The sequence below is a fragment of the Manduca sexta genome, chromosome 19 (genome assembly GCF_014839805.1).
Source record: "Manduca sexta isolate Smith_Timp_Sample1 chromosome 19, JHU_Msex_v1.0, whole genome shotgun sequence".
Lineage (NCBI taxonomy): Eukaryota > Metazoa > Arthropoda > Insecta > Lepidoptera > Sphingidae > Manduca > Manduca sexta.
Genome location: NC_051133.1, coordinates 3,952,240 through 3,968,013, shown reverse-complemented (window position 1 = coordinate 3,968,013; position 15,774 = coordinate 3,952,240). Strand labels below are relative to the sequence as shown.

At 36.8% G+C, this 15,774-nt stretch overlaps 1 protein-coding gene across 1 annotated transcript; it reads left to right on the top strand.

Moving 5' to 3' along the window:
• The first annotated feature begins 10,759 nt into the window (after positions 1–10,759).
• On the top strand, positions 10,760–15,071 carry LOC115446183 (toll-like receptor 7). Its single transcript, XM_030172750.2, has one exon. It carries the CDS (start codon positions 10,943–10,945, stop codon positions 14,789–14,791), a length of 3,849 nt encoding a protein of 1,282 aa, XP_030028610.2. The 5' UTR covers positions 10,760–10,942; the 3' UTR covers positions 14,792–15,071.
• The last annotated feature ends 703 nt before the right edge of the window (positions 15,072–15,774 follow it).

Genomic DNA, 15,774 nt, shown 5'->3' with positions numbered 1-15,774 from the left:
GCGTAGATAATTTCTATTGTTGGATTTAATAAGCGGAAGAGATGATCTGTATGTGATGATTATTATTTAGTTACAGGACTAATTACCTGTTTCCCTAATCTAATACGATGGGATTAGTGGTTGTCACTTGGTATTGCTATGAGTTTATAGGCTCATGCCAAACTATTCTTTAAAAAGAACTAAATGAAACTGCTAACTGAAATTGCTATCAATTTCAGTTGTAAATCCTATAGGTAAAAGATAGGGAATAAAGATAGTGGTGATATTTTGGTGACTGACCCAGCGGTGTAATTTTTTTTATTGCTTTCAATGACGTACCGAGCTTGCCATTCGCCTGATAATTAGCGATACGATGGCGTATAAACAGTAGAAACACTAACACCTTGAATTACAAAGTATTGTTTTGGTATTCCACTGCGCCCGCCATTTTGAGACGTGAGATGTTAAGTGTCATTATGTCCAGTAGTTACACTGGCTTCAATATCCTTGAAACCGGAACACAACTGTGACTACACGCTGCTGCTTGGTGACAGAAATAGACGTTGCGATGGTACCTACCCAGGCGGACTCTCACATATGAGATACCTACCACCAGTAGTGTACAGTACACCAGTTGTTTTGCGTGCGTGGTATAACTTCCACTCTGAGCTCTCAGTTTCGAATCCCGTGTTGGGCAAAGTAGAGTCTGGGATTTGTGCCCAATACCCTATCACATAAGACACTACACGGTGAAAACTGAATGCCGTAGTTACATCTCTGCCTACCCCTTCGAGATAAAGGCGTGATGTTTATTTGTTTTGTTTTTGTCGAGTCCATTCATGCCATTGATAAATATGTCTACCTCTCATTATTTTCCTTACTCTATTTAATTTTGCCTCGCATTGTTTACATATCGGTGCATTATGAACCTGCAAACACATACAGTTCGAGATTTATCGTACAGCAAATGGTACAACGGTAATATGATTTACGATGAGCATCCATGCAGGGTAATGTATGATTTAGTAAAGGTTCAATTATGGAAAATAATTTTAAGTATTTTTTGTGTTTATTGTAAGCGGCGATAGCGTAGTTGGGTGTGGAACGGACTGCCAAGACGAATGTCCGCAGGTTCAAATCCCAAGGGAACACACCTCTGACTTTTCTAAAAAAAAATCACGTGTGTATTCTTTGTGAATTTATCGTTCGCTTTAACGGTGAAGGAAAACATCGTGAGGAAACCTGCACATCTGAGAAGTTCTCTATAGGAATTTCGAAGGTGTGTGAAGTCTACCAATCCGCACTAGGCCAGCGTGGTGGACTAAGCCCTAATCCCTCTCAGTAGTAGAGGAGGCCCGTGTTCAGCAGTGGGCAAGTATATAATACAGGGCTGATATTATTTATTTTTATTATTTTTATTTTTTTTGTAGTCAACAAAGGAGAAACACATTGATAATTTCAAATTACCTTTAAATTTCTGTGTTCTTATCAATAATCATTCGTTAACTTTATTTTAGGTTAAGAAAAAACATATTGCGATTGAAGTTAACGTGTAGAAGAATTTTGAATTTGTTCATCTGCTTTAGTCGCTAACTGTACCTAATATACTCAAAAATCTATAAAAAAATTGTTCATCTGCTTTTGTGACTGACTGTACCTAATATACTCAAAAATCTATAAAAAATGTATTTATTTAATGTTTAGTATAGCTGTAATGTTTAAATAAAGTTTCGAGTTCAATTCCGGAATATGTAAATTATTCGTAACAGTATTAAAAAAAAATTGTTTAGTTAATTTGCCCATGAACTCCACGATTAACCTACAAATGCAATTATCTCTCAAAAAGTGTTATTACTCCCTGTTTTTTATTTAATAACCAAAAGCCCTATCAATACATCCACGATACGATTAGACGATTGAAAAAGGTAAACCTTACCTATTCTTGTTCCTTTACTGGTATAGTTAAAATAACAAACAGTCCATACCATTCAACCATCAAACTGTCTTACCACTGCACTGCTGAGATGGTCTCCAGACTGTTTACTGTTCAGTCCATTACCATAATTAACAAACACCTCGCAGCGACAATACAAACATCAGCGGTATCGTTGCAAAATTACGTGCAAATAATATATCAAACATGTTTGTGTAGACTAGATTGACGTGGATAGAATTATATATAATAATAATATCAGCCTTGACTGTCCCACTGCTGGGCACTGGTCTACTCTACTACTGAGAGGGATTAGGCCTAGTCCACTACGCTGGCCTAGTGTGGATTGGTAGACTTCACACATCCTCAAAATTCCTATAGAGAACTACTCAGGTATGCAGGATTCCTCACAATGTTTTCCTTCACCGTTAAAGCCAGCTATATTTAACAAAGAGTACATGCATAGTTTTAAAAAGGTAGTGGTGTGTGCCCTTTGGATTTGAACCTGCGGACATTCGTCTCGGCAGTCCGTTCCACATCCAGCCAGGCTATCGCCGCTTGGGGCTCAATCGCCTCGAACGCAAAATTTTGTTAACTATATCCATCATGTATTCCAATTAAATCGGTGCACTTTATTCTCTGGGTCAAGGTTGTCAATGGATATCGATCCTGATCAAATAGCAGGTCATTCTCGTGGTCACAAATAATTAATTCAAAATAATTTGAGCAGATCCACAACCTGTAATTGGACAGCCTGACATTATGGAAATTGCTCTATTATCAGGAAAATTAAATCAATTTATTCATAATTATATAGTAACATTTCTAAAATAATTACTAAAGACAAGTATCTAAAATCTTTTGGTAGTCTTACTTAATGGCGTATTTGAGCTCAAGTACTAAAATTAAGTATTTGATTATTTTCTAATAAGAATTAATGTAGATGAATTCTTATTATTCCTATTTGTAGAAAAGCTTTTTTTATGTCACAATTCTGTGTAACTTTGATCTAGATTCTAAATCTCTGTAATTTTTTTATGTTATCACTTTTTTCAATAAGTATGCTGGTTGTTATTTTATACCATGTGCAGCAAAATCAAAGCATAATATACCAGTCCTGTATTATACTTATAAATGAGCCTCATATAGCATTAATATATGACTTTTCAATTGCTTATAGAATACGGGTTAGTATTATGATAGAGTAGCTTTTGCTTCGGCTTCGCCCGCGTGAAGGTGTTTTTCAGAATATTTTTTTTCCGACTTACTTGATATGCATGGTTATATTATGACCAAATTACACGAAATTATTATAAGTTGTAGCCTATGTGTTATTCTTATGTATAATCATTATTACTGTAAAGTTTCATCCAAATCCGTTCAGTAGTTTTTTCGTGAAAGAGGAATAAACATCCATACATTCATCCTCACAAACTTTCGCATTCATAATATTAGTAGAATTACCATCATGCGTCACCATATAACCTTGGTAGACAATTAGTGTATGATTGTATCAGGAAAACTGTGGAAATTGTTTATTCATTCCAATTGATTTGTCGATTTGAAGAACACACGCTAACCTTTCAGTTCTTGCGAAACGGTCCACACGACGTTTAAAGTATGGGAAAGAAATGATTCATAAAAGTTGGTAGTAAATGAATACTTAGTCATAATTCCCATGAATAAAATACTTTATTGTTTCGTTTGAAACCTTCCATTTGTATAATAGGTCATTTTAAAACAAAACTAGAAATTAATACTAGTAGATGTCGCTAGATTAAAAAAAAATAACAAACGGGACTTAGACTAGCGCACCAAGGTTTCTGTACAAACTTGTGGATAAGGTATAAGTTCAAACTTGACAAACTTACGTTTGCAGTTCGATCTCTAGACACGGTTTTTGCACGAACCGCAAATAATAAGTTTGTAATAGTAAACTCGCTTTGTTTTGTTTTTAATACATATGTACGGTTTTAAAACTTTTTCCTTTACATGTGCCATAAAACATAGATTCTTGCCAAATTTCAATATTCTATGTCAAAAGAAATCCTAAAATTTCGAAATTCCTCAATATGCCATATAACCGGTCATATTTTTTGATGGTTTTAACTTGGAAGATTTTTTCCCACCTCGTAGACCTGAGTATTTGATATAAACTTGGACTTGAAACTTCGACGCGTTCCTGAGAAAAATGGTTTTGACAAACAGGTAGATGGATAGTCGGATAAGAGTGATCTTATAAGGGTTCGTTTTGAGGTGTGAGAGCTTAAAATTCATTAGGATATAATGAAACATCAGTTATGTATTATACATCTATATTATATTACTACCGGGCCCTTTTTTTCTTTGAAGCGGCGATGGCCTAGTTTAGTGTAGAACGTACTGCCGAGACGACTGTCCGCATGTTTAAAGCCCAACGGCGCACATCTCTGATTTGTCTAAAATTATAATTTGTGAATCACTTGTTTTAACGGTGAAGGAAATCATTGTGAGGAAATCTGCATAACTAATAAATTCTCAATAAGAATTTTGAAGGAGTGTTAAGTCTACCTATTCGCACTAGGCTAGCAAAGTGGTCTAAGGCTTAATCCCTCTCAAATAAGAAGGCCCGTGCCCAGCAATGGTACAGTATATAATACAGGGCTGATATTATTATATATTGTTTTTCTTTACGTGTAAAATTTGAGTTAGTTTTTATGCACCCTGTGCTGTGTTATTCACATAAAAATATCACCATTTACAATAAAAGAAAACTATAAATACTTATAGATATACAATTTATAAATAAATATAGAAACTAAACATAAGTATTTATAGGTTACGAGTCTATATTCGTACATAGTTCAAAGTCTCATTAAAGGATATTTTTAAGTCTACCTCCACCTGTAACATCAATAAAATAGGAAACAAGCCTGAAAACCAATCCTAATGTATGACGACACCCACACAAGTTTTAATGAGTGTTTGATCGCCGAACATTCGGAATATAACTTTGATATTGACAAATATTTAGGTTTACTTAGCGACTTCTAAGGAATTCACTTGAGGAAGTTTAATTGACTTTTTGCAAGACTAATAGTAATTAAGTGAGTAAAGAATAGGCGACCCTGGTAAATTACGCTATAAATCAGGAATTACCTTTGATATGAACAATTCTAGGCTAACAGCGGCTTGGTGGAATGTGATTAATTGTTTTTAAAATGTTATGTTAAACCTTTAATATAATGCTTATTCGTTTTATTCTTACCATATCTTACAAACTATTTGATAAATTTTGATGTTAATGTTACTTATAAATTTAATTTTGCCATAAATCTTCACATAGCATTTAGTTATGTATAAATACTACAACTTGTTTAAGTCGTGAAATATATTTTACGAACGGATACACTACTTCTAACGATGGTAGGTCTTTCATATGTGAGAGTCCGCCTTGGTACCACAGGTAGCACCGGAATGTCTATTTCGGCCGCAAAGCAGTAGTGTGTAGTCACTATTCTGTTCGGGTTTGAAGGACATTGTAGCCAGTATAACTAAGACATAATGAGACTTAACATCTCATGTCTCATGATGGATAGCGCAGTGGAATATTAAACAATACTACAAAGTATTCGAGGTGTTGGATGGTGTTTCTACTGTCTATGGGCGGTTGTATCGCTTACCATCAGGTGAATGCAAACTCGTTTATTCGTTCATCTAAAACATCAATTTGAAAAATCAAAGGTATCTTGAATTAAGCCCTGAGACTTATAAGCCCAGTCCACTATACACTGCTAGTTCGCATAGTTCTACAAATGTACTGACGTCACAGTCCGGCACTAATTAACATTTTTATCCCCACTGTCTTCCATACACTATTCTACATATCGATCGGCGCAATTCACGTCAGTTGGAGTGTCCCACTGAACTGATTCTGTTTAATCAACGCCACGCGGATTGGAACTATCGGAGTGATTGAAGCGACTGCCGCGACGAGCAATCTTCGACTAATATCCTTCGCGAGAACTCAATTACAATACGAATCACTTTAATTTCCTCATGTGTTTCAACAATGGCTTTGTTAATTCGTCTTGTGATTTGATCTAGTTCTTATACGTCAATATCAACGATTACGTTATTTTTGATAACTTCATTGGGATATCCTTTAATTATTCTTGGAGTAATACGTTTATTTACGTTAAAACTAATGACAAATTCCAACAATAATAAATAAACTTTTATGGATCGCCATTCGTCTCGCAATACACAAACGACAAATGTTTCATATCAACGTCACAGGTCAAACAAGACAAAAATATTACACATCACATCCACAACTAAAGACCATAAAACAATTTTATGTCGACCTTCCATTCTACAGACAATTTCATATCGACCTTACCGAGGTCACCTTCCCACCGGCATAAAATATTACACGGCAAAAACGCGTGAATGTATGAAGTAGAACAATAGAGTTTATCACAGATACCATCACCATTTGAATAGATTTGAATCGTGAATATTGCCGTTTGGTCCGATTCGGTGTCGATACGTGGTAGCTGTTCGGTGTAAGATTGTATTGAGTCCCTTTACACTCGACGATTTCGAATGCATATGTATTTGTAAGGCTTGTCTGTCCTTTGTTCTTTGGATGTGAGGTTTCCGTGAGATCTTCGGTTCATCAATAGAAATAGCTGTTATTGTAACTACTGTTTCGAAGACACTATTGAATTTGAAGTAATCCTAGGAACGATCTTGTGTGGTGTGTTTAATCCTTGCATTTAGATCGTTTTATATAACTAGTTAATCTAATAATCAATAAATAAGAATATCAATAAAAAAAACAGTTATTGTTGTACTCCTGGTGTAGGTCAGAAGAAAAATATAGTCCAATTTTGTAACTGCCTCTGATGACAATATACGTGTTATAAAAAAGTTATACGAGGACCGTAATTGGCTACTAAAATACACTATAAAGTGAATTACTTTCTGTTATTTCTTTTATATCAGCATTTTAATCTAAGAAAGTCGACTTCGCTCCAAAATAAATGCATTTGCGCTTGTAATATATTATTGTACTAATAAAACTTATTCTAAAGAATAATAATAGAAATTCTTATGTTTACCATAAAATTTAATATCTTATAACACAAATAGATATCTAATAACCATAGTATCAAAATAAATATACAACACATATATACTATCGAATTGTCGATAGTCTCAGAGAGAGAACTCGGCAGGATTAAAGTGGGTACGTAATTTGAATAAAACACGCGGCTGTTGGAACGAGTCTGTATCGGGAACGGGCAGCAGGTGCCGATTAGACCAGATCTCCGGCTAGATACGCACGGCTTTTGGACTAGACTTAATAATTGCATTTAAGGATAGTTTAAATACGAATTTGAACTGAATTGAATTTGCTGGTGGTAGGATATATTTAAAATCCGCCCAGTTTACGACCACCGTACACAAGGTTTTAAAACCCGCCATAGTGGCCCACGTAAGTGTGTCGCGTTCCGGGATCAGCCTGTGTGTATCCGGTTCCAATAGGCCGGCATAATTGTGTCGACTGTCGAGGGATAGTCATCTCTCGTCATAGACATTCTATTGAACCACACTTGAGTTACCATCAGGTGCAATGGGATCACTGTGCCGTGCACGTATCAAAAAAAGAGACTGAAGATATTTAGGAATGTCGTTGTAGAATACGCAAGTGGTTTATAATCGCATCCCACTTCTTTTTTTTCTTTTCTGTTTCACTTGCAACATCATATGCTATATATTTTTTTTATATTGACTTTGAGCCTATCATCATTATCTACAACTACAAAAAGTCTATAAATAGATTCGAGAAAAATACGACGAAAAATATTTCGATAGTTATAAGGTATAAATAAATTCGCATTGATATCGTCAGCTCTGTTCTGTTTATTTCTGTGATAAACAGTATATCCTTTATTATAGAGGCTTCCTAAAATTGCAGTATAATATAGTCTGGCGTGATGGGCTTCGAAAATAAATGTCCCAACTTCTATCCCAAGGTACGTGCCTCATATATGAAGTATAACAAGCTACACCAAACCCCTATAGAACGTAAAGCTTGATCCCTCTAAATCATATGGGAGACCCATGACAAAAAGGGGAACAATTTACAGCAATATAATTTTTATAAAACTCCACTCATAAGAAACGAATAACAAAAATAAATCGCAGACAATTTACGTACAAAAATAATCGGCAGCGGCAGAATTCGTAACTTCAATGCATTCGCTATCACAAGGTGTACCATTAGGCGGCAGATAAAATTTCCAACCATTATTAAAACCGAAATAAACCATTACTAGAGGATTCTCAGCGCCTTATTTAGTACTCAGCCTCATGTGTAGATAAATGATAGCAATGCGTATACATTCACCAAGATAACACGTACCATTACCAGGATTTCATCCAAAGACGTATCCATGATTGTAGATAACAATGGAAGAAACTTGGTCGCGCAAAATAATGTTTTTAATTACACTTCCTCGCTTCTAAATTATGCAAGGAGCTCTGCCGTTATTCCAAATGGGACAGATAAAATCCTAAACGATTATTTTGCCGTTGAATTTGAAGATATAGATAAAGCATGTCTTAAATTCAAAGTTTGCGTTTAATATCATTAACGGCGTGCAATTCTCTCGTTTTGCGTAATGTTTTTGTTAATGAATTAAATGTTGTATCATGATGATGTATTGTGCTAAACTTTTTTTTATCAATGAGGTGTCGTTAATTATTCTAATTTACTTTTATTTTTAAAAAAGCACGCTTCTATTATGTTTTTAGTTTCTTTACCAGTGTTGTAATGCCATATAAATCCGCTCGTTAATTAAAAAGAGTAATAGATATTTCAAATTATTTTTTGTTCTTGAAAATAGGTATCACTGAAACACAGCTACGTATTACAAAAGCAGAAGAGTAGAAACTAGATCCATAGTAATGGATATTTTGGAATACATAGTGATACTGATACGAACAACACTATTTTTGTATAAAAAATAATGTTTAAAGCAATTTTTTTAAATAAAATTATTGAATACAGATAAATAATTTAATTAAAATAAAACTAATGACTTCACAGATAAACTATGAAACAGCAAGCAAAAAATGAAACAGAAGCTATAACCGCCAAAAAAAATTCCGGTACCCACAACTTACAAGGGATAAAAAGGTTAGTTCAAAAACGACACATATCCGAATAATCCCACGGCTACAAGCAGGTCGCGTTAGCGAGCCATCGGCAGTCGAAACACGTTCACTGCAGGCTGTGACATCCTTCAGATGAACAGAAAAAACGCGCACAACTTTCACAAAAGTGGGCGAAGTCATTTATTAAGCCAACGTTAAGAACTCTCGACACGACCAAGTTTTGATACAGGATATGTTGGCACTAGACATTAATAATGATATCGCTGTATTTGATGTTTTTTGGTTGGGTTCGGCGTGTTTTATCACTTAAGACGGAAAACTTTCCTCTTAGCGCGTTGAGTTTTTGCCGGCGTTGACCTAGATAAGGGAAGGTTTTTCTATTGTTGCACAAGGGTCGTAACGAGGCTTGCTTTGACGGGATATTTTTGTTTCGGAAGGCTCTTTGACGTTTTTAATGTTTTAGTTTGTTGTAATTGGAATGTCTCTGTCCTTTTGCAATGTCTTAATTTGTATGTCTTTTACTTTTTACAATTTAATCTTCAATTAGGTTTTTAAATATCTTCTTAATTGTAATTAAGGAATTCAAATATTCCGAGAAAATCCTGGTTTACATATTAACCATGGCATATATATCTCATTTCTCACAAATATATCACAATTTCAAATGTTATATAAATTCTAATGAGATAATTTGCAAGAATAAGATTCTCTTTACGAAGTTCCATCTACTTATAAAAAAATATGTTCAGCCCAAATAAACCAGGATAGTAGAAGCCATGTATCGACCTCAAATATATTTGATGTTCTTACACCGTTCACCGTTGGCCCGAACTCAAAATGTATTCTGTAACTAACTTCTAGTTAGGGCCGTAAACGACTTTACGTGTTGAACGGGAAATCAAATTATCAACTTCCACAAACTTTACACCTACCCTTACAGGATACAGGAATTTGTTGGTCAAAAACCGTAGCCCCTTCACTGTTTCAAAATTCTGAACAGTTGCTTGGACAAAAATGCGTTGTGTACCCACGCGACGCCAACAAGCTTTATTGGGTATCTTCGCCAAAGTATGTGAGTTGGGAATTCAATAAGTGACAGCGTAAAGAATTAAGGGCGCTCCTACAACGGCTGCACTTTGTTCCCTATTGTCACTTTGATGTTTCCTTTGTCTTTGTTTTGGCCTCCTTGTATTTTATTACGTCCAATAAAAATAAATTAGATTAGTACGCCAGTACATTTCTCACCTACGCAACTGTTGAGTAGTTAATATTCTTAACGTCAAATCTTATATAAAGTCGAATACTTCAATCGCTTGCGATGATCGTGACTTCTAAGTACATTAAATTACCGACTTTCATGTCGTTTGAGTATTACGTGTTGTTAGGAATAAGCTTCTATAGACAGTTTCATAAACCGTATGCTAATTATACACTGGTAGAAAGACTGCACATTTATTACTATAATTGCGGTGGATGTGACGTAAGTTTCCTTTTTAAACCGATGCGGATGCTCGATTAAGAAAACATTACATAATTGTGCGAGAGCCGTCGAGCGCGCAAGTGGCGCCATGCGAGGGAACGTGTAACTATGTGGGGGTGCGAACGCGGGCGGGGGGCGCGGTGGCAGAGGGGGCGGCTATGAGCCACCACTCTCGCTAGACTGACGAACCGATAGCTTCGTCAGTCGCACACCAAACACGATGAGGGTGGCACGCGGCCGCGTCGCTCCGGACACTCTACGTACGTGCGCCGCGACGTAAACATTGACTTGTGAAGTGACATGTTATTGGTGACTTTATAAAACTCTGACAATTAGTGACCGTTTTCAACTAACGTTACGACATAGACAAATGTGTGTAGAAAATGTTTCAACTGCTGACTCTTTTGTTTGTGACTTTTGGTGTCAACGCGGCTTATGCTCCAGGCGTGGATAATTGCAGCCGCCCATCCAAAGGTGACGAAAGCACCCTGTGCCGGGTGCGAACGCTCGACGCCGATGGATCCAGTTTAGCATCTGCACCTTCGGAGAATACCAAACGGCTCACTGTCGAATGCAACCAGCTGCTATTGTTCGAAAGTTATCTCGAAGCGAACTACTTCCAAAGATTTTCAGCGCTCGCCGAACTAACACTTCAGAACTGCAAACTACTCAGGATACCGGGTAACGCGTTCGAAGGATTACGTGAACTGAAAAAGTTGTCGATACGTTCAAAAAACTACGATTGGAGCACGAATAAAAACTTGGAGCTCTCGCTCGGCACCTTCAACGGACTACGAGAACTGCAATCTCTCGACCTAGGAAAAAACAATTTGAAAGTTATACCATCCGATGTTTTCTGCCCGTTAGAGAATTTACAAGTATTGAACGTGACACAAAACCGGATAAAAAGCGTCGACCGTCTCGGTTTTGGGAAATCTTGCGGATCGAGTTTAAGAAGTTTGGACTTGAGCTACAATGAACTCAAATCGCTGTCGGAGGACTCGGAAATAACAGGACTGAAAAGGCTACAAGAGTTAAAGTTGCAGAACAACAACATAACCGACATTTCAGGTGAAACGTTTAACGGACTCATTTCGTTACGTATACTAAACATTTCCTACAACAACCTACAGTTCATACCTGAGGGCACATTTGCCAGCACGAAAGAGTTACGAGAGGTGTATTTGAATAATAACCTATTATTTGAGCTGGCCAGAGGCGTATTCCACCGATTAGAACAGCTGCTTGTCTTAGATTTATCGAATAATCAGCTCTCTAGTGCGCACATAGACGGCGGTACTTTTATTGGCCTTATACGCTTAGTCATATTGAATTTATCCAATAACGCGTTGACGAGGATCGACGGTAAGACGTTCAAAGATTTGTTCTTTCTGCAGATTTTAGATTTAAGAAATAATTCCATCGGCTACATTGAAGAGAACACATTCCTTCCTTTGTATAATCTTCACACGTTGAATTTAGCTGAGAACCGATTGCATACTATAGACGAGTTCCTATTTAATGGATTGTTTGTACTTAGCAAATTAAATTTAAATAATAATCTATTAATAAATATAGATATAAAAGCTTTTAAGAATTGTTCAGATTTAAAAGAATTAGATTTGAGTTCGAACCAACTTACTGAAGTGCCGTCAGCTGTTTGGGAGTTGTCTTTGTTAAAAACTTTGGATCTCGGCGAAAATCAAATAACTGATATCAAAAATGGATCGTTCAAAAACTTGGACCAGCTAACTGGTTTGAGATTAATAGACAATCAAATCGGTAATTTGACCGCCGGCATGTTTTGGGAATTACCGAGCTTACAAGTATTAAATTTAGCGAAGAATAAAATACAAGCCGTGGAACTCGGCAGCTTCTCGAGAAACCAGCAATTAGAAGCCATAAGATTAGACGGTAATTTTATATCGGATATCAACGGAGTTTTCTCGAGATTATTAAGTTTGTTATGGCTCAATTTGTCGGAAAATCATTTGGTTTGGTTTGATTACGCTTTTGTGCCCAGCAAATTGAAATGGCTCGACGTTCATGGTAATTTTATTGAACACTTGGGTAATTACTATAAACTCCAAGACCAAATTCAGATAACAACTTTAGACGTGAGTCACAATCGTATCGTGGAGATATCGCCATTAGCGATACCGCACAGCGTTGAACTGCTGTTCATAAACAACAACCACATAAACAACATACAAGTTAACACGTTTATGGACAAACACAACCTCACTCGGGTTGACATTTACGCAAATGAGATAACTCATTTAGATATAAACAGCCTGCGCCTGTCTCCCGTACCCTTGAACAAGTCTCTGCCCGAGTTCTACATCGGAGGAAATCCGTTTAACTGCGATTGCTCGATGGAATGGTTGCCTTTGATAAACAATATGACCGCTATGAGACAGCATCCGAGAATTATGGATCTTGAGAATGTGTTGTGCAAAATGACGCACACGAGAGGAGTAACTCATATACCGCTCGGTAACTTGGAGTCCACGGATTTCTTATGCACGTATGAAACACATTGTTTTACATTGTGCCGTTGTTGTGATTATGTGGCGTGTGATTGCCAAATGACATGCCCGTATAATTGCTCCTGTTATCACGATCCCACGTGGAACAAAAACGTAGTCGATTGTTCCAGCCAGCGGGCTATTGAAATACCGGAAAAAATACCGATGGACGCCACCGAGGTCTACTTGGACGGGAACGATTTTAAAATACTGCAAAATTATGCATTCATCGGGCGAAAAAATATGAGATCGCTTTATGTAAATTCAAGCGAAGTTGAAAACATACAGAATAAAACATTCGCCGGTCTATCCTCGCTCATTACACTACATCTTGGTAACAATAAACTAAAACATTTAAACGGCTATGAGTTCGAACATCTGACCCAACTTAACGAGCTGTATTTGCAAGACAACTTTATAAGCCATATAGCAAACTCAACGTTTTCTTTACTATACTCATTGAGAGTCCTCAGATTGGACGGCAACAGACTGGTCGACTTCTCTGTTTGGAGTCTAAACACAAACATACACCTAACCGCTCTCTCTTTGGGAAACAACATGTGGTCATGCAAATGTAGATATTTGCAAAGATTCACGTCGTTTATATCCGAAAACGTACATAAAATAGTAGATATATCAGACGTATGGTGTTGGAACCCCGATCCTAAAACTACACAAAAGAAAGAGCTCAACCTGAATGGCACAATTTGCAGCGACTATTACGCGGGAGATTCTGTTATAGATAACATGTTGGTCTCAAATTACATGCCTATGATGGTGACTACGCTCTCCGGATTCATGTTGATTATGCTTGTCATCCTTGTGATTTTCTTATTCAGAGACACGATTCGTATATGGCTGTATACGAGCTGCGGCGTCAGATTGTTTCCATTCACTGGAGCGTACGACGACACTGATAAATTATACGATGCTTATGTGTGCTACAGCCCTAAGGATGATGACTTTGTTATTCAAACATTAGCCGCTGAGTTGGAAAATGGAAGTCCTTCGTACCACCTTTGTTTGCATCACAGAGACATACCGCAGCATAATGTCGCTTACATGCAGTGCACGTTGCCGCTACCCGAGGCCGCGGAAGCATCCAAGCGCATTATACTCGTATTAACGAGAAATTTTATTGAAACAGAGTGGTCACGTTTCGAGTTTCGACAAGCATTACACGAAATCCTCAAATCTCGAATTTACACTTTAGTTATAATAGAAGAGAGTTCAGTGTTGCCCGAGGCGGAGTGCGATCCCGATCTGAGGCCGTATTTGAAAACGAGCTCGAGGATAAGATGGGGCCAAAATAAATTCTGGGACAAACTGCGATATGCGATGCCGGATCGGAAATGCAAATCCAAATCGGCCGCGTATAGAAATAACATAAATTCCTATACGATGAGAAGCGGTATGCAGAATGGGACGATGCGATCTTTTTCTTTTACTGAGAAAATGAGAGGATCGGCCGACGGTGTGAGTACTAGTCCCGAGTTTGTTGAGAGCCGTCCGCAGCAGGTTCACACCGGGTACGGACACGAGGGAAGGCCTCCCTCGGACCACATCTACTCGTCGATAGACTCGGATTACTCGTCGCTGGAGTTGGGCGCAAACAATCCGAACAGGAGGCGAGAGTTCCGGCACTGGCCACCTCCGCCGCCGCTGATCGATACGCAATCCTCGGGTCAATCTTACCTCGTCTAGTCTATGTGCTTCTCACGAACTCATTCATAAATCATTTAGTCAAAGCTTCATGTGAATATTGAACGCAACGCGCGCTTTACCAAATAATTAAGATTGTATTCTATTTTTATAATTTCCCGCCGTTACAAAGGGCGTTTCGTAAATTTGGTGTAAATACATTCTATAAGACTGCTGTAGAAATATTGTGAATTTGTATATAATGTGTAAATAAATGTCCATATAAGTCACGAGTATACTATTTATGTACTTTAATAAAGCCATTGTGATAATTTTTGCATAATACATTTTTTATTTGAACACCTATGATTAATTTATTTAATCAAACGCCCTTACCAATGTAGCTCAAAAGGATAACATAAAACTGTTTTATATTGATGAGAAAGAGTTTACCATTGCTATATATTATCTATTCTTTTAACTTTATTGTGGATATTTTCATTTTTTTTACATGACATGACAATGGTTATTAAAATCACACACAATAATATAAATATAATAGATTATTACAAAGAACGAATTAATTTAACGTACTTAAATTGAAACAAAGTACAAATCTGAATGTACAAAAATAAAATTTGAGCAATGAAACATAATTTATACAAACAACGATCAAAATGCAAGGACTTAAAAGACCTACATTACAATATAATTATACTTAAAACACTGGCATAGATACATAAATTTTAAAATTAAAAAAAATACTAAAGCACCTGAACTAAATCCACCAACGTACAAAGCCTGTACGTGACTCGAATACTGTGGTCATCTTACCTTACATATCATAATCGCAAGAGAACCCACTGAATGTTAAGTTCGTCCTTGTTTATACTAAAAAACCTTTTCAGTATTAAAATGTTTTGTGGCATATCAGGTGAATGCTAGCGATACTGAGACTAATGTAATGTTTATTGCATTTTACTAATACTGAGGATATAGATTGGTATCACCGCTCATTATCGCAATAATTATGGCGTAAAATACGA